Source organism: Passer domesticus, chromosome 4 (assembly GCF_036417665.1).
Source record: "Passer domesticus isolate bPasDom1 chromosome 4, bPasDom1.hap1, whole genome shotgun sequence".
NCBI lineage: Eukaryota > Metazoa > Chordata > Aves > Passeriformes > Passeridae > Passer > Passer domesticus.
The window spans coordinates 47654786-47679447 of NC_087477.1; the positions used below are offsets into that span (position 1 = coordinate 47654786).

Consider the following 24662-nt stretch of genomic DNA (forward strand, 5'->3'; position numbering starts at 1 on the left):
CTGCCAATACTTTACTGTTCAGCAACTAAATGTTACTTGATTTTATTTTTTCCTTTTTTCCTAGGAAAAGTTTATTTTTCAGTTTGAAATGGGCTGTACTGCATTCAGTACAGATTATTTTTTTTTTTTTTAATGTACAGATACTGTTACAGTTTGTGGGAATATCAAGTTACATTGTTGCACAGATTACAAAACCAAACAAAGATCCCCAAGCTGGGCGGCACCTAGCTTACATGATTATAGCAAAGGAATAGAGTTTTGAAACTCTAATCCATAAGTTTGACCTGCTCATTGTTGAAAATGTCTTAAAACTTCTGGCTTGACTTGAGGGTCAGTGAGAGAGTTTTGGATGCGAATCCCAGTAAAAATTAGATTCCTTATTTCTAGGAGCTTCCATTTGATAGGTTTTTAGGGCAAAGCAGCAGAGATGGAATTGCACATTGCTTCCCGTAAAAGTAAAAAGTAGAACCTTCCTGTTGGGAGAGAGAAGGAAGAAGAAAATCTCTGCAAACCATAATCTTTATCCCAAAAGAGTATAAGAGATTTGCATGCTGTGAATACATTAACTATGCATGTTAATGCAACACTATCAGTGCAGTGATCTCTAGCATTATTGAAGTGCATTCCACATTTTGGGCTTATCTAAATTTGTTAATTAAATACTGCATTTAAAATTTGAAAAAGTATGTTTTCTGTGCATTAAGGTCTAACAAGTGTGACACATTGCTTATCTTGTAGTCATCAGCAATTTGTCTTAAGTCAAATTGTAATGAAAGTCTGCTCTTTCCTGAATACTTTGGAAGGACAATTTAAAAATAGAAGCTAGAAGCTGTAGCTAGAGCCACGGGTAAAAGCAGCAAGGATCACCTGAAGAAGTTTTGTCAAATATGGTGTTTCAAAGTTTGTATTTGTCATCATAATCAGGAATGCTAGATCTTCAACTTTTCTAAGTATTATTAGCTGCAGATACTTGGACTGGTAGGCTTTTCCTTCATAATAAGATTCTCTAGGTGTGCATACTTTTTTCACTTGAAGAAAATCCCAATGACATCCACTGGTATACAGCTGGTCCATGTCTGTGCCATTTGGCATCCGGAGCTCTTTCAGATTCATATCTGATGAAGCACTTCAAAGCCTCTTGCATATAAGCACAGGGTTTTAATCTGGTGCTTTCAAAATAAGACAGTGTGTCTCTTTTGATAAAATTAGGTGTGAGAAGTTTTAAGCTTAAAAAAAAAAAAAGGAGAAAAAAAGAATTTACCTACTGTTCAGGTTCAGAAAGAGAAAAAGAGGCTCATTCCAGACCATTGGTCTGGATATGAGCAATGCACTGTTGCTGCAGCTGAGAGGGATCAAAAATAGTATTAGTTGTGCATTGCAAAAAAAAAAAAAAAAAAAGAAAACTTTTGTGTGTTGTTTGTAAAATGCCAAATCTTTCTCCAGTGTTTTCATTTTAATCTGGTGGTAAGGGCAGATCTGTAGCATAGGAGCATTACAACTTCAAGAAGTTCAAAGCAATGTCCTACTTGATTAAAATAAGAATTATTTCCCTCAGGAATCCACCTAAAATGTCAGATACTTGAGTTGATACTGCTCAAGTAACTAAATATAACTGAAATCAGTAACTATGATTAGTTGGAGATTAGTAATGATGTGTAACAGAAACTGCTTCTGGGTTTGAAATTGCATCTACTTTGCTTGTTTATGGTGTTGTTTGGAGCCACCAGTTCATTGGGCTCTGACTCTGGTATTTTAGGCCAATACGGTGTAAACCCCACCTGTGTAGGAACAGCAAAGACCAAAGTCTTCCCCAGGTGAAAATTCATGATCACAGATCTTAAGGACAGAGGGCATTTATTTCAGGCACAGAACCAAACAGTTGCATGAGGCAGCATGACTGTAAGACTGTCATTTCATAGCAGGATTTCTCTACTGTGCATGGTTTCCAAGGTGGCTGGAGAGAAAGAAATCCTTAACAGAAGATTTGTGATAATGGAAACACTTGCTGAGTACCACTGAGTGGGATGGATGTTTTTCCATGAATGGAGTTCCGGTCTTTGCGTAGTAATGAGGTTACTCTGCCAACACTGAAATCATGTATCCAACTGTTCTAAAGTGACCATTAGAATTCCTTGTTAATTGAATCCAGTGGAGATACACAAAACAATGAAGTTACTCATGTATGGGAGGAGTTGCATATCAAATATATAACATAGGTGTTGGGGTGTCACTATAAGACATGAAAAAACATGACGTGAACATGCTGCTGTTCTCATGGTAAAAGGGGATAGTTTATTTTCTGACTTTAACATTTATAGATTTCCAAAAGTGACAGTGGATTGGAGGTTGAAAGTGCCACCTCTCTAATGACACTGGACAAAACAACAGTTTATCAAATTTCTTCTCTTCTATGAAAGAATGCAAAACAATAAGTTATTTACAGAAAGTGTGTGTGAAAGTTCATTACAAGAATGTAAACATCAGAAGGTTTAAAAAATCTTACAAAATCAGGGTGACATTGGGGTGCTTTTTTCTCAAAAAACATCAATAATTCCCTGGTATATGTGTATTTTAAAATTAAAAAAAAAAATGTGGTTGTGCAAAGTCTGGTGAAGATGCTTTGGTTCTAAAGTACCATAGAAGAATCTGATCTACTCAAACAAAGTAATTGGTGGCATAAAGCATTTTGTCTAGACAAATGAAAATCTGTTTCAGAGGTATTACTTGCTTGAATATAATCTAAAAAGAAACCTCATACACACCAGCTACCTAATAAAATTATAGAAATATATTGCCAAGTTTTCAGAAAGTTTCTGATACCTGCCTAATGTTGCTGATGATGTAATGTGTCTTCATGCCAAACAGCCAGGGTTTGCCCAGATGGAATGTGTGCAGCTGCTCTCTCTGTAGGTGGTGACCTTCAGCACAGATGTATTTCAAACCCTCACAGATGTTTGTTTCATGACTGTGCTATGAAAATATAAAGTGCAAAAGAAAGATTTCTAACAAGAAAGTACCATCACAATCTTACAGTGTTCTGGAGTAAACTTTGGAAATCATTGCTCCAGCATTTTAAATCACTCTTTAATTAATTCATTAATTCGGCTGATGGAAATTATATCAAGTTATTTCTTAATAAATTTATTTAATTCATTTTAGTGGGAAAAATGGTGTGGAAAAACCCCATATCTAATTATTAGTGAATGCTACTGCAGTTAATATCCTCTCTTCAAATAGGATACACTGTATGTCTTAAAACAAGATTTATTCTTAAGAAAATTTGCTCTTTTCCTGACGTAGAATAGAGTTGTCTTTGTAATTTCTTAGGTCTGTTATTTTTATAACTAGGTAGCATTGATGGACTTTAGCATTTTTGTTGTAAATTAATACATATTAGCCATCTTCCTAAAACGAAGCACCAAGAACATCAGCGTTGAAATACCAGGGACAGATTAGTGTATAAAGTAGGAATCATTACAGTCCTTTCCAATATAGGCTTTGATTGGTAAAATCACATATAACCACATAAATAACTAAAATGGCCTTTTTTTTTTTTTTTTACCTTATAATTACTACTACTGAAAACTGAGAGAACTGCAAATGAGGAGAGACAGGCATCCAAACCTGGATGTTTTTTATCAGCTATAGAGAAAAACCCACAATTCTGGCAAAGTTTTAAAAAAAGGGTTTATGAATCATCCTCTCCTATATGTGCATATGTCTGTATATATATTCAGTGGCAAAAATACTGTTTTCTAACATGTTCTGAAGCTGGAATTAGAAGTGGTCATTGCAGCAACGTATTGCTTAAGAGCACAGGAAAGTTACATTTTAAAAAAGCTACCCTTAATGCTTAAATGGTGATAATGTATATTCCCTGATGATTCACAGATGATTTAAACACATAAGATCCACATCCTTAGAGAGCTAATTCTTGATTTTTAAATTCAGCTTGGGAGCCTGACTCTGTCTGAATAATGGAAAACAAGATCATATGTAAATCAGTAGGACTTATAATTTTAAGTATTTCCATTTGTATTTATAAATATTTTTCTATATTTATATAAACAATATACATTTATCTTAGAATTTACTGAAAGACTGAATATGTTTGGTAGCTTATAAATACACCTTTTCAAATCTGAAATCATGTTAACTCATTTAATATGAATTTTTTATGCAGTTCTTCCTAATAATGGTTAATACAGTATATTTTAAGATCTCATCATTCTCTTCTAGCTCTGTAGAACTGAGCTATGCAATTTGCAGTGTGAGAGTTTAAATTATGAATTTCATCAGTTGATTACAAATTATTGCTAAAATAATTTTTTATAACCGCATATTTCTTACATTTTTAATTTTCTTAAATTGCTGGGTACTGGCAATAAATTTCATAGGAGCCTTAAATGCCACTTGAAGCAGCTGTTCTTCCAGAGTACTGATGCTCCTTCTTGCAAGTTTATTTTATTTTATCTCTGCTTAAACTTGTGTATTGCCCAGTCCCATTATTTTAAAGGAATATGACAAAGCGGACTGCTTTAAAATTGGACAGTTTCCAAAGTTGCCTATTCTCGAGGAAAATAGTGGGAAAATTACATTATGATGTCTCTTATTGGTTTTATATCTGATAAGCAGAAAAATAACTGTGATGAAGGCTTCATACTGCCGACAACTTCTGTCACTATGACAAGATTGACGTGGCTGTTACCTTACATGCAGGCAGGTGTACAAGATTTGTTATCCAGGAGGTATCATTGCCAAATGAGGCCTAAGATAAGAGGGCATCACCAGTGTTGCCATTCATTTCCAGTCATAGGATATTGTGTTCAATCTTAATTGACGGTGCCTTAAATTAAAGCTGAGATTTGGTTGCATAACTGGCAAAATCTTCACTAGGTAGGGACATCAAATAGAGAAGGGTTTTCCATTCTGGGTTTGGATGCCTGCCTCTCCTCATTTCCAGTTCTCTCAGTTTTCAGTAGTAGTAATTATAGGGTAAAAAACCATGACCATTTTAGTTATTTGTTATGTGGTTATATGTTCATAAATATGTGTATGTATGTATCAAAATGATAGAGTTTATGAATTAGAGTAACTGCACATTTTATCATGTGATATCCTTGCCTTTAGCTGATACAGCTATAGTTGCTACCTGTTTTATTGTCTGGCAGAGAAAGAATGAATAAAAAATTGAAAGCAAAAGATTCTCAGGTCTGGATTAAGTTTTGCATTTTCAGACTGCATTTCCAGTGAAGTCAAAGAGAATGACATTGTGAGAATAGCAGCATAGTGGCAACATGGGTATAGTTTGGTGGATACTGTTGGAAAAAAAAAATTCCAAAGATCTGAAGTGGCAGATTACCCTAGCAAAGGGTCTTAAATGTAATGCTTAAAAGCCATCTGGGACATAGGAAGTTGAATGTCATTATAGAAGAAAGTGTGATCCTCTTCATCATTTGTTTTGAGCACAGTGTGTATGATGAGAGTTTTAACAGGAGGCTGGGTTATTGCAGTTTTCAAGCAAGGATGTCATTCTAGGTATTTGTAATTAAGGGGGTACACTCAGAATTTCTGTGTAAAGATGTAGGCACAGAGTTTGTGGTAATTGGGAGTGGGGCTGTGGCCCAGCCTCATCCCCAGTGGGTGCAGCTCTGAGCAGCAGGTGAGCAGCACTGACAGCAATGAGCCATGGAGTGCCCAGGGGCTCTGACCAACCACCGAAGGGAACAGAGGGCACTCAGGTGCAGTGCATCAACGTGAGGGGTATAAAAGTTTGGGCTGAAGAGGAAGAAGGGCAGATACGTGCAGCCTTCTGAAGTGGAGTGGTGTTACTCTGTATGGGCAGATGCTGGAAGCCTTCAGATGAGGTATGGTGTTACTTTGTTTGGGCAAATGTTTAAAGCCCTCTCAAGTTGTATGGTGATACTCTCTGTATTGTGGCCGTCTCAACTGCGACATACAGAACTAATGTTTTCTGCTGTTTCAAAGTATATTTGAAGAGCTTTTTTTTTCAGCAGTGTCATACACCATTTCCGTAATAGAATGCCCTCTGATAAATTCTCTCTTCTATGAGAATGATAGGTGTTCACATTTTTAAAAGTATTTTTAAGATTGGGGAGTCTTTACTGATAAACAGTTTTTTTTTTTTTTACTAATTTCCGTAGAAGTATTGTCCGTGATCCCGATAGCCAGAGGATCCAGCAAATACTTATGTTTGGTACTCAATGCAGGACTATTAACAACCTTAAATTTAGATTATGTGAGATGAAAACTGAGGAGCAGGCAGGGGTGGAGTTTCTACTCCTTGAACTATTAACAAAGAGCATGGAAATTTGGGCAGTGAAGAATTTGGGCTGCCTCAATTCTTGCTGTGCCTGTTGGCTTTTATGTGTTTCTTAATCTGGCATAGGAGTCTCCCATTTCTAATCAGTGAAGCATTTGCACGGTGAGCCTGATGCCCCTGGCTTATGGTGAGTGTGTTAGCACATAGCTGCTAATCCTGTGTGGTCTGGGCTTGCAGGTTGAGCTTAGAAAGTCAAAGGAGTTGTGATGGTGTAGGTCCACTACTCAGGTGTCAATTTTACTGCACAGTGAACTCATCTTGGATATGTTGGGACTTGCTATTGGCACACACCTGCTGTGTGCTTACATTTCTGTAAGTTGTGCCTTTATCTTCTTCACTGTGGACAAATTTCTGAGGGAAATAAAAGCAGACTGCATGCTGCAGTTCTGACTTTAAACCCCTTGAGTGGTTGTATACATTTTTGTAGTAGGATCAAGATGCTCCTTTTTTGCAGAAATGAGCTGGTAGAATGACATTTGATTTAATATTTGTAGAATATCGAAGGAAAGTTGAGATGGCTTGTTGTAAACTTTTCCTTTTGTATTGGTCTGGCTGAACTGGAAAGGTGTTGATAACATCCCAGTGTTTGGCTACTGCTTGGGCAGGGCTGGCAGAGCATCAGCACTGTCTCTCATCATTCCCCCATCAAGGGGCTGGAGTGGGAATGATCCTCGGAGAGAAGACAACCAGTTATCTAGCAGCGAGCTCCTGTGTGGGAAGTGGAGTTTGTCAGCTGCATTGCTTATCTGTTTGCTGAATTTGGGAGCATGCTGGCACAAACAATGGCTCTGTGCTTTGCCCTGACACTGACAGCCTAGTTATATGGGATGGCTATCCTCTGTGGACAGTAAGGGACTAGACCTCCTCTTGCCTGCCAGAGATTGATGTGAATGCTTTTAAAATGCAGGCTCCCATGGTCATTACTCATCCTTATGTGTTAATAATACTAATACTGTTGGCACACTCTGAGGTTTGTGAGATCTGGTGTCATCCTGGTGTAAGAGAATGCAAATCTTAGGTGAGGAGGTACTGAAATCTGCTCTGAGGCATCCAGTTCCAGTTTAGCAGGGTGTTTGGAAGGATTTGGGCAGGTTCTCAGAATGGTTATCACCTTTTCTTACCTGGGACTTTACACCTGAACAGGTAAGCAACCCTGGCACACTGAGACATGACCTGATAGAATGCTGCCTTGCCTACCCCAGTGAAAAGCAGCAGCTTCTCACCCTACACTGGCCCTGGCCTGTGCCTGTCAAGTCCCAGTTCAGCACTTTCAGAGGGCTGTTGTGCTCTGTGGAGCACTGACCTGTTCAGGAGGTAGCTGCCTCAATAACTAGTTGGGGTGGGAGCCCCAACTACAGTTGAGGGCACTATGGCTGAGATAAGGACTTGGACAACAACTGCTACAGTAATTGCCCCAGGAGTGGCGGGGGGAAGATACAGCAAGGTACATGTCCATATCATCCATTAGAAAGGGAGGAAGAAGAAGCAGGAGGAAAACAAGGAGAAAAGGGATTGGATCAAGAAGCCAGTCCTTCAACAAAGAAATAGAAAGGAGTGAAAGAAATCAAACAGGAAACCAGTTATCTGGTCCCTGACATCATCAGAACTTCAAGACTTGTGGAAAGATTACAGCTGTTCACCAGGTGAGTGGTTTTCTGCCTGGCTGTTTGAATGCTATTATGCTAACAGTCAGCAATTAGGAGGTCAGGTCATGAAGCTCAGCAGCTGGGATCTGTTGCTAGAGATCAGGGAATTGAAAGAGGAATCAAAAGAGGAAGCAGCTTACAGTCTGGAGATGGCTCCTCTCAAGTGTGAGAGCAATACACCTGTTTAAGGAGGATTTTGTGAGCTCCCTAGGGAAGTGGACCACTGCAGATGACAGTATCCAGTACTTGAGAGAATTAGCAGTGCTGGAAATCATCCATAACAATCCAAAAAGTGGTAAGGTGTCTAAAGATCCAGAGAATGTCTGTTGTTCAATGGCCACATGGAGGAAAGTGATTCCAGGTGCCCCCACATCACATTCCAGCGGCTTGGTAGCATTGTATTATCCACAAATGAATTAATCAATTAAAGAGATGGAGCCCTTCTGTCTCTTTAACACAGAAGAAAGTGGGTACTTTCACATCTCTATGGGCCTGTGCTTCAGCTCTCAGGGGCAGCCCAAAAGATCAAAGGGTCAACCCTCACACATTTCAAAGCAAAATCTGGACTATTTCAGTCTTAACTCATGCCAATATGTGGTTCAGTGATTTGCTTTATGGCTTCAAGGATTAATTGGCAGTATAGGATAGTGAATATTTCTGATGAGTAAAGAATTTTCCCATAAGAGGAAAATGTTTCTCATGCTGTCTCTAGATTTGCACATAACTTTATTTTCAGGTAGATTGCATAACAAAAACAACATAAGAAAACAGTCTTTGAATAACTTAGGTATAGAGCTTGTTTTGTGGTTTTTTGTTCTTTTTTTTTTTTTCTTTCTATTATTATTTTTTGTGAAGCACTAATACATAAAGAATTAATGGGCCCAGGTACTTGAATTTTCCAGAATGGGGCATATATTTAAGAGGAGATGGTCACAAGAGTGATACAGCTATATGTGATAACAGTGAAAGAGGAGACTGTAACAAACCCCAACTTGCTTGTGGGATGGGATGTAAAAAAGCTGGAGGGGAGATGTACTCTACTTCTTTGGTCCTATCCAGATGTCAGAGAGAAAAAAAGTAATAAAGTGCAATAGATTGATTCGCCTCTAGGAAGTTCAGTGGAGACTTATCATGGAGCTGAGAAATCTAGATGGGAATTTCTGATAAATAATTAATATTTTATAAAGTCAGGCTCTATAGTTAGTTTTATTTAAACTGTGCATCTGATATGATTTCCTTAGTCATCTGATAACTGTAATCAGCATCACTGTCCTACAGAAAAAAGTGTATCCTTAAAGAAAATTGGGTTCCAGTCAGAGTTGACAGTTACTGGAAGGTTTTTAGACTCATACAGTCTTTTAATTTTAAATGTCATCTCTGAGGGGCATTGAGCAGAGGAATATTTTGTGCTTGACTTGCTGTATCTGTGGTTGTGCTGTGTATCCTCAGATGGTATTCCCTGGAGCAGAACAGTTGTATCATTCCCTTTCAGAAAAGGGTTGAAAATGTTGCCGTTTCTGATACCAGAAGTAATTATTTAGTATAATTTTCAAACATTTCTGTCTAATTCACAAATAGAAAATCTGAGGGAAGATATGATTAAAATGTCAGGATCTCTTCCTGATTTGAATAATGACTTGGTGAACTGAGCTCCTAAACCTGATGAAGTCATACTGTTACATCTCTTGAAGAATGGGTCAAAAAATGAGAATTTTCAATGTTTTCAGTATAACTTAAGATAGTTTCTTTCATCTTGCTGGAAGCAGCCAGATAGGATTTTAAAGACTTCCCTCTAGCTTTCGACATACTTGGGGGGATTCAGAAGAACATGGTCCTGACCCAGTTCTCTTAAGGTGGTGGTTTGTGGCTTCAAAGGAGATGTGCCTCACTGCTTTTCCTTTTGAAGTACAGTTGAGCTGAGGTCAACTGTCTTTTGAAGCCCAACAATTGCCAAAAAGAACCCAAGGTCCTGTCTGGCTGATGTAACCTCTTCTGACCAGACACTCCTGCCCATCTTTGTGAGTATACATCTGAGAGTTTCCTTTGTGTAGTGTCTGTGTTTTGTTTGTTAATTAAATGGGTGTTAGTGTATTAAATCGTTATGCAAAAAGACCTTGTTTTCTTTTGCTCCTCTTCCTTGCCCAATAGCTGAAGAATTACATCTATCAAGACCACACTAATGTCCTGACCAATCAAGTGCTGGACAGTAATTCTGTTGAAACATAAATATATAAATATGTATGTCAAGAATGTTTCCTTTCTTATATATTTCCTCAGTGTTATATTTTGATTTAGAGTTAGAAGTCTTTGTTTCTAGGTTAGTAATTTCTTTAGGCCCCAGGCTATAAATGAGAGAGATGCCTTCTTTTAAGGTTTGAAAAGACTGGTGTTATATTGTGCAACTTAAAAAAAATAATTTCTGTGAAACACTGTGGTATAAGCCTTAACCTTAAAAGCATATTATATAACTTATTTCAAAATTGTGGACTTAAACCCCCCAAAATTCCTGTTAAAATACTTGCAGGTTGTGTGGCAGATGTTGGGCAATTTTAGATAAAATATGGCTGTGTCTTTAAGAGGTACTGGTTGTAAAGAGAAGCAGGCAGTGTAACAAAAGTAACTTTACCACACAGTCAGGTATTCTTTCTGCAGGGATTAATGTGAAGTATTTGATTAGGAAAGATTTAATTTCTGTGGTAGATCACTTGCTTACACATTGCTGAAACAGTCTTGTTCTTGAGCTTGTTCCATTCAGGCAGAGCCCTCAAAGTCAGCAAGGTGGCTCACAACAGCTTGCAGAGGTGGGATGTTACATGTAAATCCAGCTGACCTAAATTCTACCCAGATCCTCACTTCATCTTTTTCTCTTTATTGACTGCCTGTAAGTCTCCAGAACCAGAGGTCTTGGGAACATAAATAGAATTCAGACTATCTGAACCTGAGCTTTTGTCCTCAAGATAAAATGAGATTCATTGCATGCACCGATTGGTGTTTATGTCCTCTAACTGATGTTCCACCTACAAGTGAATTTCACCCTTTAAAAAATACATTAGTGTCTTCAGTTCTTAAAAGAGAGGTTTTTATCCTAAAGTTTTGGCTTTTCTTTAAATAGCTCAATGCTAAACTTACAGTAAGTAGGGGGAATTCTGCTTTCATCTATTCTCATGTGACCTTTTTTTTGGTAAATGAGTACCACTAAGAGAATATAGAAGCTGTGCCCCGAACAGACAGCACATTTAATAGGGAAACTTGGGATATCTAATTTATCTACACATCACTTTTATTATCCCATAATGTATTGTTTTTGTGGAGAGTTTTGTGATAACCTTCATAAGAAGTCATATTCATTTTGCATAGTCATTCCTGTGAATTCTCTCTTGAAAATAGCAGATGAGTTGTTGTTCTGTTTTATATTTTAACTTACAGTGATTTTTTTGAAAGGAGTATGCAGTCTTTGGTTTTTGCACCAGGAGTAAACTATGGGGGGGGAACCTGCCTTCCAAAATATTTTGTTGAAAACAATTATATGCTCTTTCACTGGGCAAATGAAAAAAGAGACTGAAGGCAGAATACCATGTAATTTCCAAACTTCTTTTAAATTCAGTGTTTAATTGCAATATGATCTGCTTTTGTTGTTATTATTTACCCATGAGAACTTGTGGTTAAAAAGATCATAATCAGAGAATAGATACACTTCCCTTTGTCTCTTTTAACTGTCAATTAAAATTAAACTGAAATGTACAATAGTTTTTGCTCACTTGTGTTATTTATCATTAAAATGGTTTAGTATTTAATTTTGGTTAGAAGTTTCCCGGTATTTCTTTTCTGTCCCCCTGAGATTGTGTACTAGCAGTATTTTTTGTTACCTGTCAGAGGATGCTCTGGAAAAGCCAGCAAGGTTCCAGGTTTGCTTTGGTCTCATTTCACATTGTTGATGCAGGTAATTCAGTTGCAAAAAGTATCATCTTTTTTAGGTCTTTTAGCCTGAAAGCAATTTATTGGGTTCAGAATTTTGCACCAATCAACTTTAGAGTCTGAACCAGCTGGGAAGGAGATCTGATGAAGCCCAAGTGAGTTGGAAGTATGTTATTACACGCTAATACACGATAGCAGACATGTATAGAAATAACAAGAGGATGGTGCCAGATTTTTTTTTATGCTGCCTAGTGACGGCATGAGGAGCAGTGGTTATAAACTAAACCATGAGACATTTCATCTCAGTATGAGGAAGGACTTCTGTACATTGAGGATGGCAGAGCACTGCAACAGGCTGCCTAAGTAGGTTGTGGAGTCTCCCTGCCTGGAGACGTCGATCCCTCCCAGTTGTGTTCCTTTCTTACCTGCTGCTGGTGTCCCTGCCTTGGCAGGGGTGTTGGACTGGGTGATCTCCACAGATCATCCACAGGGTTCCTCCCAGCCCTGTCAATTTTGTGGTTCTGTGGTAATTTCTCTTTTTTTCCCTCTCCATACTCTTATAGAACAAAACTCCATATCCTTTTAAACGGTAAGGTCTCTGTGCCTATCCCTTTGTTTCAGTAGTTTATCTGTGTCATCTTTCACAGGCTCAGTCAGTGAAAATGCCCCTATGGAATAACCTTTGAAAGAGAAATAATGGGGATGTCTTGTATCACCTGACAAATAAAAAAGGAATACTGGAGAAATTGAGTATTCTCCTGCCCCTCTTCTTGCATCCTTACAGGAGGGCCGAACAGAAATCAGCTAGTATTTACTGTCTCTTTATTTTGAAGTGGATCGGAGCAGATTTTTTTTGACTGAATAAAGGTAAAATGAAAAAATACCTTTTTTTCCCTCATTCACTTGCAGTAAGTACTGTCTTAATCTCCACTAAACTGCTGGCATTAAAAAAAAAAAAAAGTCTTTTACTTATCATGTATCAAATGTGACAAAGTATGCCAGAATCTGTTCCAGGGATTCCAATGAATGAAGGGCTTTCATACAGCTATTCTTAAAATTATGGTGCTCTAAAACAGTAGTAATAACATTAGGAAATTATTTTCTGCTTCATCTTAGAAGAATGAAAGAATTGCCCACATTAGAAAGAATGTTTCTTTCTAATGTGGGCAAATAACTTACAAAAATGAGTTACTGTGTTTTTTACAAGCAATAATCTGTAATTCTGCGTGCATGTGTAGGAGATTACATGTGTGTTGATTGAAGAGTAGCAGGAAAACAAACATGCCTTGCCTTCCAAAGGTGCATGGGGACCTTTTCCTGGAAATCCCCAGTGAAGATCTTTGATCCCCAGATAGAAATACAGGGGAGGTTTATGCCCAATGTCTGTGTAATCTTTGTTGTAAGGTCAGGAAAGGTCAAGAGTACAGAAATTAAAGCATGGTTAATAACCAAAGAGAAATGCAGTGAATCGGTGGTATGGAAGCAAAGACAGAGAATATGAATAGAGATGGAATATTTTGAAACATATGCCTAAAACGCTGTATTAATTAGAAATTGCCTAGTCTCACTTTGGAACTAACTTATTCAAATTCTGTTCTTATACTTCAATAATAATGATTTAGCAAGGTGTAATAGTTAAGCTTTGTTAATACAGTTGGATGATTGACTATCCATGGAAAGGGAATGATGAGAAGTTCACTTTATTAATATCTCCCATTTATCTTTTCAACTGTTACAATGTATTGTGTCTGCCTCGTGGTGTTCCTAACAATAAAGGATTATTAATACATCCTCAGTGAACAGAGTTGAAAAATTGGTCATATGCTTTTGTTTTACTATTGAATACTTGTTTCCAAATAAATCTGCTGCAGAAGGACAATCGCTGTGAATCAGCAGCTGCTGTTATCACAAAATAGAGAATGTTGGTGACTCTGAAGGTGGAATTGTCTAGTCTTTGTGAGATATGCATAAGTGTTTTTCTGAACAATTATAATCTAGACATTTGGTGTTTTCATTTGGATCTTCCAGTCACTCTCTCGTATTCATACTAGACCTATCGTAACACAGAGGAAATCTACACAAATAAGAACAAATCTTTTTCTTCAGTGGCTTGCATATAGGATCTGGTCTTTCTCATCAAAGTCACTGGCTATACTTAGAGGTAAAAAACAAACAAAAAAAATCTAGGAACAAATATGGAATTTAAATTCACATCTTCTGTTCTTGCTGCTTTAGTGAGTTTGTTCCACACAAAGATGCATGGTCTGTGCTCTCAGCTGGTGACAGCTTTCATAAAGAAGCTCTGGCTAAGAGTCATATAATTGGAGCTTTTACAAGAGGGTTTGCTTTCCTCTCGGTGTGGCAACCCCACAATAACTAGTGGCAGGTAGAGAGCACCCTGGGAAGGTTCATGATCAATGGAAAGCAGCTGAACAAGGCAGCCCAAAGCCAGCAGGCTTGTTAAAACCTTTCAAAGGCAAAATCTGTCCTGCATGGGAAACAGCTGGTAAATGGAGTGTCTTGTTTGTATGAAGATTTGCTGTTATATGGCTTTTCAAAGAAAGGAAAATGCTTTGGAGGCAGAAGGGTCATGGAGAATTTTTTATCACTGTCTGTGGATTAAAACTCATGAAAACTGAAGAAAATGAAAAGAATATTTAAGAAAAAGGTGATTAAGGGATGTTTTACTAATAATAGATCTATAAAGGTAATATGTTAAATATGATATGTTTCTTAAATGTGTAATGAAGTATAGCTATTTTAAAATTATGTGAATCACATTTATTACAGCAATACTAAGTATTAGTGAGTTACAGTTTTGTAACTATGTACTCCTCATCCCACCATAACTGTAAACGCAAGAGCATACACAGAGAAAGGTGAGAGGTATAGAATATATAATGTACAATATAATGTGCTTATTACATTTGAGGACTGTTGTCTCCCCAAGGAGACCAGAAAAGCCTATTATAAGTTGTCACACAGAGCTTTTAGGGATGAGAGGCTGTGATTTATACCAGTGAGAAGGGTGCAAAATAGTCTTCCTGTATCTTCCAAGTATGCCCGTGACAGATGCCAACAATATTGATGATAACTATGTAATTTCAAAAGGAAAACAGAATGCTAAATAAATGTGTGGCACTACTTGATATATGAAATGATTATAGTAAAATTATTTTGTGTTTTCAGTATTAGCCTCAGTTTTATCTTGTTTAACCATCAGGGAATAGTTACTTAAGTCATATTTCTTTTGCTTGAAAGAACACGTATGTTGGCAAACAGTTCAGGAAGGAATCATGAGACTTTTCTGTTATTTATTCTCTGGAGAATTTGGACTGCTACACTTCCATAGCTTGTTCAATGACAAGTAAGTTATTTTATGAAACATATGTACTTCATGTGTACACACGTTTATTCCCCATTATTTCTTGGACCTCTTAACTGCAGTGCTTTCTCTGTTTACTGCACTGAGGTTTTTGCAGAGGCAAGCCTGTAATTCTGGTTAGCTTCAGTGTTATAATGGAAAGTATAGTTTTTGTTGGTGGTTATTAATGTTGTTTCTTCCTTTCTAAATGTAAAAGTCCTGCTGAAAAAAAAAAAAAGGAGCTGTAGAATTTTTGTTTTTCTTGCTTACTCTTTTCTTTCTTTTCCATTTCTCTACCTCTTCAGTTTCTGTCACTTGTAGAATCAAAGCTAGAGCTAATCTTGGACTGAAATTGGTCTCTTTCCTAACAAAATAAGTCTTTTTTTTCTTTTTACTGCTCCAACCTGCCTGAGTAGATAGGTCAGTGTTTCAGTCTTTTCATTCTGAAACACACAGAAAAGATGTTTTTTGAGCAAATCATTTTTCTACAAAAGCAATGAATTAAAAGAAAAAAAGAAAATACCCAACAATACACAGCAGGCAATATATGTGCTTTGCAACTTCTGTCTTCTTTTGCATATGAATCTTGTGTGGTTTTGTTATAAAATTGCAAATGTGATACATATAAATGCTATCAATATTATTGGAAAAATCCAATAATATTGATGTAGCGATTGCAAATATTATTTTAAATGGAAGAAATAGGTATCTCAGGTATCTCTTTTTTACCTTTATGCTCCCAAATTATTTTTTTACTTTGAATAACTAAAATTTGAAGTAAATCATTTTAACTAGCTAAAATATAGTCTCTTTCTCTGCCTCTTCTTTTGTTGTATTGCAAAATTTCTACCTAAGTAGGTCGGAAGTTTCTGTCATATTCCATGTGAATTATCCATGCAGTAAACTTTGTAGCGTGTGAGAATTTAACAAAGAACAGCTGTAAGATCAGCTTTCCTTTGTGGAAAGATTTTGTACCACTGAAGCAAAATAGCTGAGACGTGACTCACAGTTATTAAGAGATTTTGTTGTGGGCTTGTTTTTTTGTTTTTTTTGTCTCAGGCAGCTCCATCACACTGTTTTATATAAATGAACATGCCGTGTTTAGTAGTAATAAAACAGATGGATATAGAACTTTCATCAAAATGGACTGTATCAGAATAGAAGTTGTGTAGAACACCTTAGGCTAAGTACCTTCTTGTTGTTTTGTAAGTGCATATGCAAATATATATTCTGCAATATGTTTGTCTTTCAGCAGCTGGGTTTTTTTTTTGGCCTTTATGTGCAAGCCATTGACTAAGAAAATGTCAAAATACTGATATAAAAAGGCTTGTGTGGAAAAATACTGTTTACTATAAACATTTATACTGACAAGATTTATATATAATCACTGCAGGCACTTTTGTTTATGTTTTTTAAGGAATAGCTTTTGAACAATTTACTTACCTACAGCGATGAATCAATAAATGTGTTACGTCTGTGAACAGATTTTCCAGTGTTCACTTGAACATAAAAAAACCCTCATAGGTATTAGAAGTCTTTATGTTCTGAAACTGACATATCTTGAAATTTTTACCAAAAATGTTCTTAATATAGTCAGAAATGTTCATCGTAGCCACAAAAAATCTAATGTCAATTTAAATATTCAGTAATTTTCCCATGTAATATCTGTAAATGGTTGAGGTTGTATTCATAATTATATATGAGATTGTATTCATAATTATATAAAGTTTGTTTGTATAACAAGTTTGTTTGTGTAACTTTGTCTGAGTTCTGTGCATGTGTTGGCGGAGTTCTTAAAAACATGATGTGCTTTGAACTTGATGAATGGTTATTGCTCTCTCTGCTCTCCCCAAAGTGATTCTATGCTCCCATGCAGTTCATCAATAGAGTAGGAGAAGTAGTACCTGGTGTAGAAATACATAAAAATAACTTAATTTCCTCTGGGTTTTTTTGGTTTTGTTTTTTTTAATTCTTACATAAAAGCTATGTTGTTCCACATATATGCATCCTAGGTTATAACATGTCTTTCTCTCCTCAGGAGATTCCTTAATTTATTGTTGTAGAACTAATTTATTGGAAGAAGAAATTCAAGCTTCAAATGTAATGTTATTCCTGGTGAAATGCTGTGCATTTGATGAAGACAATAATCTTGGAGTGTCAGAATTATAATACTTTTAATTTCCCCTGACCTAATATTCTGGTTTCCAAATCACAGATGACAGCGTCTTTTTACCACTAGCATTAGTTCTTTATTGCAAAGCAGTTTACACAAGGTGGTGCAGAGTCATTATAGCAACTCTAAGTTCCAAAATCTCCTTTCATGTGGGCTATGATCTCATCTGGCAGACAAGACAGAAACAGGAGCAAAACTCTTATGTGGTGCTGAGCTGTATTAACAAATCCCAGCTTAAAGTGTAAATGTGTGCATTCATAAAAGTCTCATGTATACTTTAGAAAGTGATTTGGGAACAAGTAAAGTCCAAAATACAGTGCCATCTGCACACTCTAAAGCATTAAAGTGAAGAATCTTGTAAACAGTGTATAAATCACAGTATGTGCAGATGTCAACAGGGATTTAAGCTACACTGATTGTTTTTTCATAACATTGCCAAATTAAAGGTATTACACATTTTTTTCAAAAGAAGTGAGCTCATCACTAATTCCGCTATTAGCTCTTGTGGATTCCAAATATGTGACATTTTGTTTTAAAAGTTTTTTCTCAGTCTCATCTGGCAATTCTCCACAAGAAAAACATTTCCATTGTTGAATTAATAAACAGGTAGATTTATTTTCCTTTAATCACACTGTAAAGTCTTTCCTCTAAAGCATTTTGCAGGGTGGAATGTCAGGGAACTGATTACAAAGATATCCATGAAAGAAAAATACCAGTCTCATAATTCTGTATTGATTACCTAAACATTAGTGACTGCTGTACACTGTGTAGCAGCACGAGTGTGAATACTCTTTAAAAACTTCGTTGGCTTCAACCTGACAGTTTTATTCTCACATTAGTGAATTGTCTCAAGAGAGCTGCCTTTTTCATGTCTAGAAATTCAGTTATTGTTAGCAGAACAAATTGCAGGCACAGTCTTACCAAGAGCTGAGAAAAAATAATCTCTACATGCCTAAAACTGCAGCCTGTGTGCCTGGCTGCTGAATAACTGAAAATGCTTTCTGGTAAATATTTCAGTATTGTCTGTGAGGGCAGATGAAATCAGTTTCCCTTACTCTTCACACCTACCCATGCCCCAGAATCCTGTGGTATGTGGTTTCCAAATGACAAATAAGGGTATTTTTCATTATTAGTGACAGTTTGTGGCTGCAGATGAGCTTTTCTCATCTAATTGCTGTTGATTTTTGTTCCTGACCTTTGCTGCTGTGCCTGCTGAATGCGTATCTAAACTGGTTCATTCTAATAGCCCAGATACCTCTTTTCATGATGAAGGCTCCATTTTTTTTAAAAAGTGGTGCCATTTGGTTTGTAGCAACTTTCTTACCGCTTATGCCATAAAAAGGTCTCCAGAAATGACACAAATGTTACTTCTTTTTTCCCTCCTCACTGCTGTTGGTGTGTATCTGGTCTCTCCCAGCTAAAAGCAAAGTTCCACCCACATGGTTCCTCTTGGAGGAGGTAAAGCTTTCACTTCTCAGCTCCCTATTATCTCCCAGATGCTTTGTGTTTCAGTGTCAAAATAAGTCAGTTCTTTTGTAGGGCAGGGAAAGGTTCAAATGAAACATGGTTTATTTTTATTGGTGGTGGCCAACATGCTACAGCACAGCTCAGCAGGATTATGGAACAGTTCCTTTTATAATAAATCAAACCAATGCTCCACCAGTCTTAGTGTTGTTAGAGGTTTTGATCTAGATATGGCCAGTACAAATGCAGAAACCTCATGTACAATTAGAAACCAATATGTGAAACCTCTGTACAACTATGTAGCCAGATTTGAGCCTCATCATGATTTTTAATTTTTAAGTACCACTCTTTCTTCTTCTTTGTGTGTGTGGTTGAGAGGGGGCAGTTTCAGATTTTATTTTGTGATTTTTTTTTAAGCTGGGGAGAGAAGTTTCTCCATGGGAAACTTAAGAGTTAAGAGCATTTCCTTTTTCTCATCTTGTTTATGAAGGCATTACAAGGAAAGTAAGGTTAAGAATAAAATATAATTTCCTGTGAAAGTGACAGTAAACTAGAAAGATATTTTCTTTTGAACCAATAGGAGACATAAACAAAGAAAATGTTGCTTTGAATCGGCTTGTGGTACTTGTCTTCTGAAATAAAACTTTTGCAATAAAGTCTTTTTATTTGTTGTGACATTGCAGAATTCTTTTGTTTGAAAGTAAAATAAGTAGCATATATACCGGTGGATTTAATACTAAAACATTGAAAAATTATTACTGAGACCAGAAAATATATGGCATATTTAGCAATGGTTAGACTCTTTAATAAGTTTGCTAACATAGACTTTTTTTTTCTTTGAATAAAAGAATTTAAAAACATGTTAATTCATTTAAATTTGCTGATAATATCAATTCAGAATGTCTGAGTCTTTCATATGCATGGTAGAATGCATGAGAATATTGGTTTTGGAATGCACTTTTTAAAGACATGCTCAGTTTCTAAATGTGCTTGCCTCAGTGGAGTATCAGCAGTGATTAAAGCCTGCGTGTGCATTTGTGCGTGTGTTCCTCTGCATCCAGGGAGCAGTTATCCAATTTGTGAGCAGAACTAATTTCAAAATGTGTGTCTGGAGCAGCAAGATTCTTCTCTCCCACACTTGTAGACTAGAAACTGGTTTGACTTCCCTGTAAACTGTTTTTCCCTTGAAAGGCTTTGCTTTTTTTTTTTTTTTTCCCTTTGGTTGTGAGTTGCTGACAGTGCCAGAACCCCAGGAGCCTGTGTTGTTGTGGATGTTTGCTGTTTGCATGATGGCTGCCACTTCAGTGGCACTCTCTACTATCTCAGATTCAGCAGGCAATCCAGATATCTCCATATTTTCAAATACAAGTTTAGGAGCAATTTTGTCCTCAAATAGAAATTAAGAGTTTACTTATTTTTTTCTAAATTGGTCAGTGTGCGAGGTGCTAAAAGGAGATAGGAACCCAGGCATGTAATGATGGCTAGAGAGTCTGCCTGGAACAGAGGCTAGACAGAGCAAGGTTAGTCCTTAGATTTTAGAAAGGGTGCTCAGAAGATTTATTTTGTGGGTTGTGTTTGGGGTTTTTTTTTTTGTTGTTGTTTTTTGGGGTTTTTTTACTACTTCTGCGGATGTTGATATTTGAAAATGTTATCCGTTTCTTACAGATGTCTTTTCTTCAAAGATAAGAACAGTGATTTAATATCATTGGCATAGACAGAAGTCATATGTATTTGTATGTATTTTTTATTACTGTTGTTTATAATGCCGGGTAAGCTTTTTGAGAGCTGAAGGATCATAATACCTTCAAAACAGCTAAAGAAGGGAACACAGATAAAGCAAATTATCACTGTCGTTTCAAAAATAAATCAGATTGTGAACTCTGAAGATATCGAGGCTTGTTCATGTTATCTTATGGTATATTCTTTTTTACAGGCTTTTGTAAATCCTATAACTTCGTCACATATCATAAGCGAAACCATTTACTACTGTACACTTGCATGCTAGCATTGCAAAATGAGGAACATTCTGCCAAAATATCTAAGGATATTTTCCTCTATGTTCTTCTAGCTGACAAAGTAGGTCTAATTTAGAATGGATAATTTTCCTGTATGTATTTGAAAGTCTTTACAGAAGACTAGTAATTTTCCAATTTTTCCCCAATTTTGTTGTTTACTTTTGTTTTGTCTTCAAATAAAGCAGCTCTAAATGCTTTCTTGCTCTTGTGTTTTGTTGGCAGAGGTGCAGCAGAACAGATGTCTCCACATCAGTATCAGGTTCTGCTGTAGAGGCTGTAGTTTGCTTATTTCTTTTACTAATGGAAGTAAGGCTGTAGGTCAAATTCTTATTCTTCAAAGTCAACTTTTTTAATTACATCCTTATTATGGTTAAAATTTACCACTATTCCTATTTCAAAATGTAGTCAAATAGTGTTGATTACTTGGGGACTTGGATTAATTCCTTGTCAAAGCAATGTTTGGTTTGAAGATGCTTTTTTGCATTTCATAATTTCATTATGGTGGCCCAATGTTCTTTTCCCTGCAGTTTTAGCAAACATAAATGGCAGCAGATCAGCATTCTGATCCTAACTGAAATGTGCTATGCAAGATGATACTGATGATTTAGAGCTGACTTCTTATTTACTGAGTGTAGTGATAAATGTGTTAGGTAATTTTTCCCTGTAAAACTGAAGAATTGCTGACATTAAGGGATAAATTCATTTATCTTATGTATTGTTGGGGTTTTTTTGCATGGTTTTTTTTTTTTTGTGTGTGTGTGTGGATGGTGGTGGTGAGTTTTGGGCTATTTTTTGTAAAGCATTAACTTTTCTCCTTCCAGTTTAATTTTGAAGTTTAACTTTTCTCCTTCCAGTTTAATTTTGAAGTTTCTCTCTACATTCACTTCTACTTACTTCACTGGCTTATGTGGATCATCTTTTACCCTCTAAACATTAGATGCCTTACTCTCCTATGGAAAGCAGGAGGAATCTTTTATGAGAAATAGTTCTTTTTTTTGTTGGAAGAACAGCAATTTGTAGAAAGACTTAAAAGTAGAATGTAAAGTTAAGTTTCTTACATGGGATTGCTGCATCTGAGGGTCCCTCAAGTAACCTTCTGTAATCTGAAAGCTTCTTTTTGTTCATTTTTTAGAATACTTAAAAAAAAATAGAAGTTTCTACAAAACATGAGGCCTTTTAATGAATTTTTACTACTATATTTAGTATTTAGTAACCCTTTAAGAGCCTTCTAGGAATCTTTCTTTCAAGTTATACTTTCTAAGAACAGGCACCATCCCTGCCTTTAGCTCAATAGCAAAAAGGAAATAGTATTTATCTTCTTTACTGGGAATTGCTTTAACTGTAGTGTTCATTGATTAATGTCATTCAGTGGTGCTTCTGCTGAGATTTCCAGAAACACTTTGAATCTACAAAATAGAATGGAATTCACTGTTTGTGTGATGCCTGATAAAGTATTCTGTTGTTGGCTGGTTGGTTTTTTGTTACTTTAAGGTTGCTGTCCTATAGCTTGCATTATGAGAAACAATAAAAATAGCTCATTAGCTTTTTTATAATATTCATGATTTCTGTAGCTCACTAAGCAGAAGAATCTTGAAGCTGTTCTCGGCAGCTGTTCGTGTCTTTGATCACCTTTATTGTTTTCCTTTATACAAGGTTTTAGCTTAATTTTAGTGTAGTCACATGTTTCTGAGAAGGGGATGAACAATCTAGAGTACTCAAGGTGTCAGTCACTGTAGTTATATAGTTAGAGGCATAATAAATTATTCTCTCTTCCTTTACAACAATTCCAGAAGATTTTTTTCCTTCTGGCTTCTGCTGAAAAGTGATTACAATTTCTGGTTTTTTTCCTAAGAGATAATAACAAATTTACAACTTAGCAGAAAACTACCATAAGTATGTTATCAATGCTCAGTTTTGTTTCTTGTTTTGCCAATCCCTCTTTTCCATTTAGCTTTAATTTTATTTATTATGAATAATTTCAAATCATTATTAAACTTTGATGTGACATCACACTTAACTTCTTCATATCCTTTGTTGAACTTCCTGAAGAATGCAGAGTTCAAGAGAGATAGTGTAAAGCTCCTGAATGTTGCTTATTGTGGAAAGGACCATAGATTCTTCTATCTGCTTTCTCATCAGTAATACATAATCTTCCATGAAAATGTTTTTGATTTTATTTCATTATAAGTTGGTTTCTTGTAAGAAATTTTGAAAAACTAAAATAATTTTTGGAGTTCTTCAGTAAGACCAACCTATTCATTCTGTAATGTTCTACTTTAAAGACTCTAAGTATATTTGTCAATAATACCTTTCTTCAACACAATACATACATCCAACCATTACATAAAACACCGCCTGACATGCTTTTTTGGTGGATGAAATTTGCCTTTACCAGACCTTTAATTTAATAATTTTTAGAAGATATGCAGTAGATTGTTTTAGAGTACTGTGTAATATACACATGGTGTAGTTATTGATAGAGGTGGTACTGCATTTCTTCTTTCTAGAGGTTTCTGTCTGCTGGTCACAAATACTTGTTAGTATTTGCCTAACAAAGCCAAGGACCAACATTCTGTGTTGACAGTTCAAGATAAATGCTGTGGTGAGGTCTCTTACTCTCCACTGAATTATACCTATGCCGATATGATCATTCCCATCTGCAGTAGTTCAGTGAAGACGAATGGGTTCTCAGAGCTAACCTGAAAAAGTATATGCCATAGAGGTTCTGTGTGTGACTGTGACTATTTGAGTGCCTTTTGTGGTCCTGATGTGGTGTTGCTAAAATAACTTCGAAATCAGTTGGGTCTATATATTTTTTACATTATTAGGTGTTAGAGGACAGTGGTTATAACCAGTCATTACAATAAAACCCTCCATAGAATGTAAAAGACTGTGAATGATAAAAAAATGCTCTTTAAAACATGAAAACATTTTACAGAATATAAATATGGAATTGTCAGGCTCATAAACGAAGGAATACATTCCTTTAACCTAATAAAATATTAATATATCCTTCTCATTAACATTAAAGTAATGCTGTGAATAATTGAAAGCTGTAGGTTGTTGTCATCCTGTAAAAGGAAAATATTTTCTATTCCATTATTAGTAAATAGGATTACAGTAATTTTTTTAGATTTTTTCATTTCTCTCCATCAGAGGTGCTCAACATAGCTTTCTCTGGTCTCAGTGCTGCTTTTTTTTGTTTTTATAGAAGCTCTAAACCAGTGTGACTAAGGACATAGCCTGAAGCTTACAATTTCTGTAGCTCATTACTATTCTTTAGCAGCAAACATGCATATAACATAAAACAGTTGCATTTCCTCTTCTCACTGCATCTCTGCTTTATCTGGCATCCTACAGCTAAAGACAGCTTCACAGAAGAGACTATTTAGTGGGTATGTTTGAAAATTTATCATTTCAATTATTATTCCTCAATATCATAAATATATAAATCAGGAAAAATAATTTTCCTGTATGATGTGTTTGTTGAGAAAGTCTTCTACATACAGATGGTCTGATATATTAATCACTTAGGGCCACATTTAGTCAAAACTGTAAACAGACTGTGTCACATTTGGATAGCAGATTAAGGCAGGCTTCCTGGCTTGTTCAGGTAGCTGTAGCAAGAGGGAGAGTGCCTTGTATGTCAAAGCAGAGAAATTCTGTGTTTGCTAGAATTTGTGAGAATCATCTTTCATCTTGTAATTCATAACAGTATTGCTCACCCTGAAATATCTGGAAC

At 36.1% G+C, this 24662-nt stretch overlaps 1 protein-coding gene across 5 annotated transcripts in view; it reads left to right on the forward strand.

Moving 5' to 3' along the window:
• The window catches only part of GALNTL6 (polypeptide N-acetylgalactosaminyltransferase like 6), a 436298-nt gene that overhangs the window by 46411 nt on the left and 365225 nt on the right, over nt 1-24662 (forward strand). The window contains exon 1 of one of the 5 annotated variants that reach the window (XM_064417710.1): nt 5719-5867. The exons of 3 other annotated variants lie outside the window; for them this stretch is intronic. In XM_064417710.1, the coding sequence (XP_064273780.1) occupies nt 5838-5867 (30 nt within the window). In that variant the 5' untranslated portion in view covers nt 5719-5837. Of the gene's footprint in view, nt 1-5718; nt 5868-24662 lie in introns of those variants that run through there. One more of the 5 variants, XM_064417708.1, reaches the window with a different exon arrangement.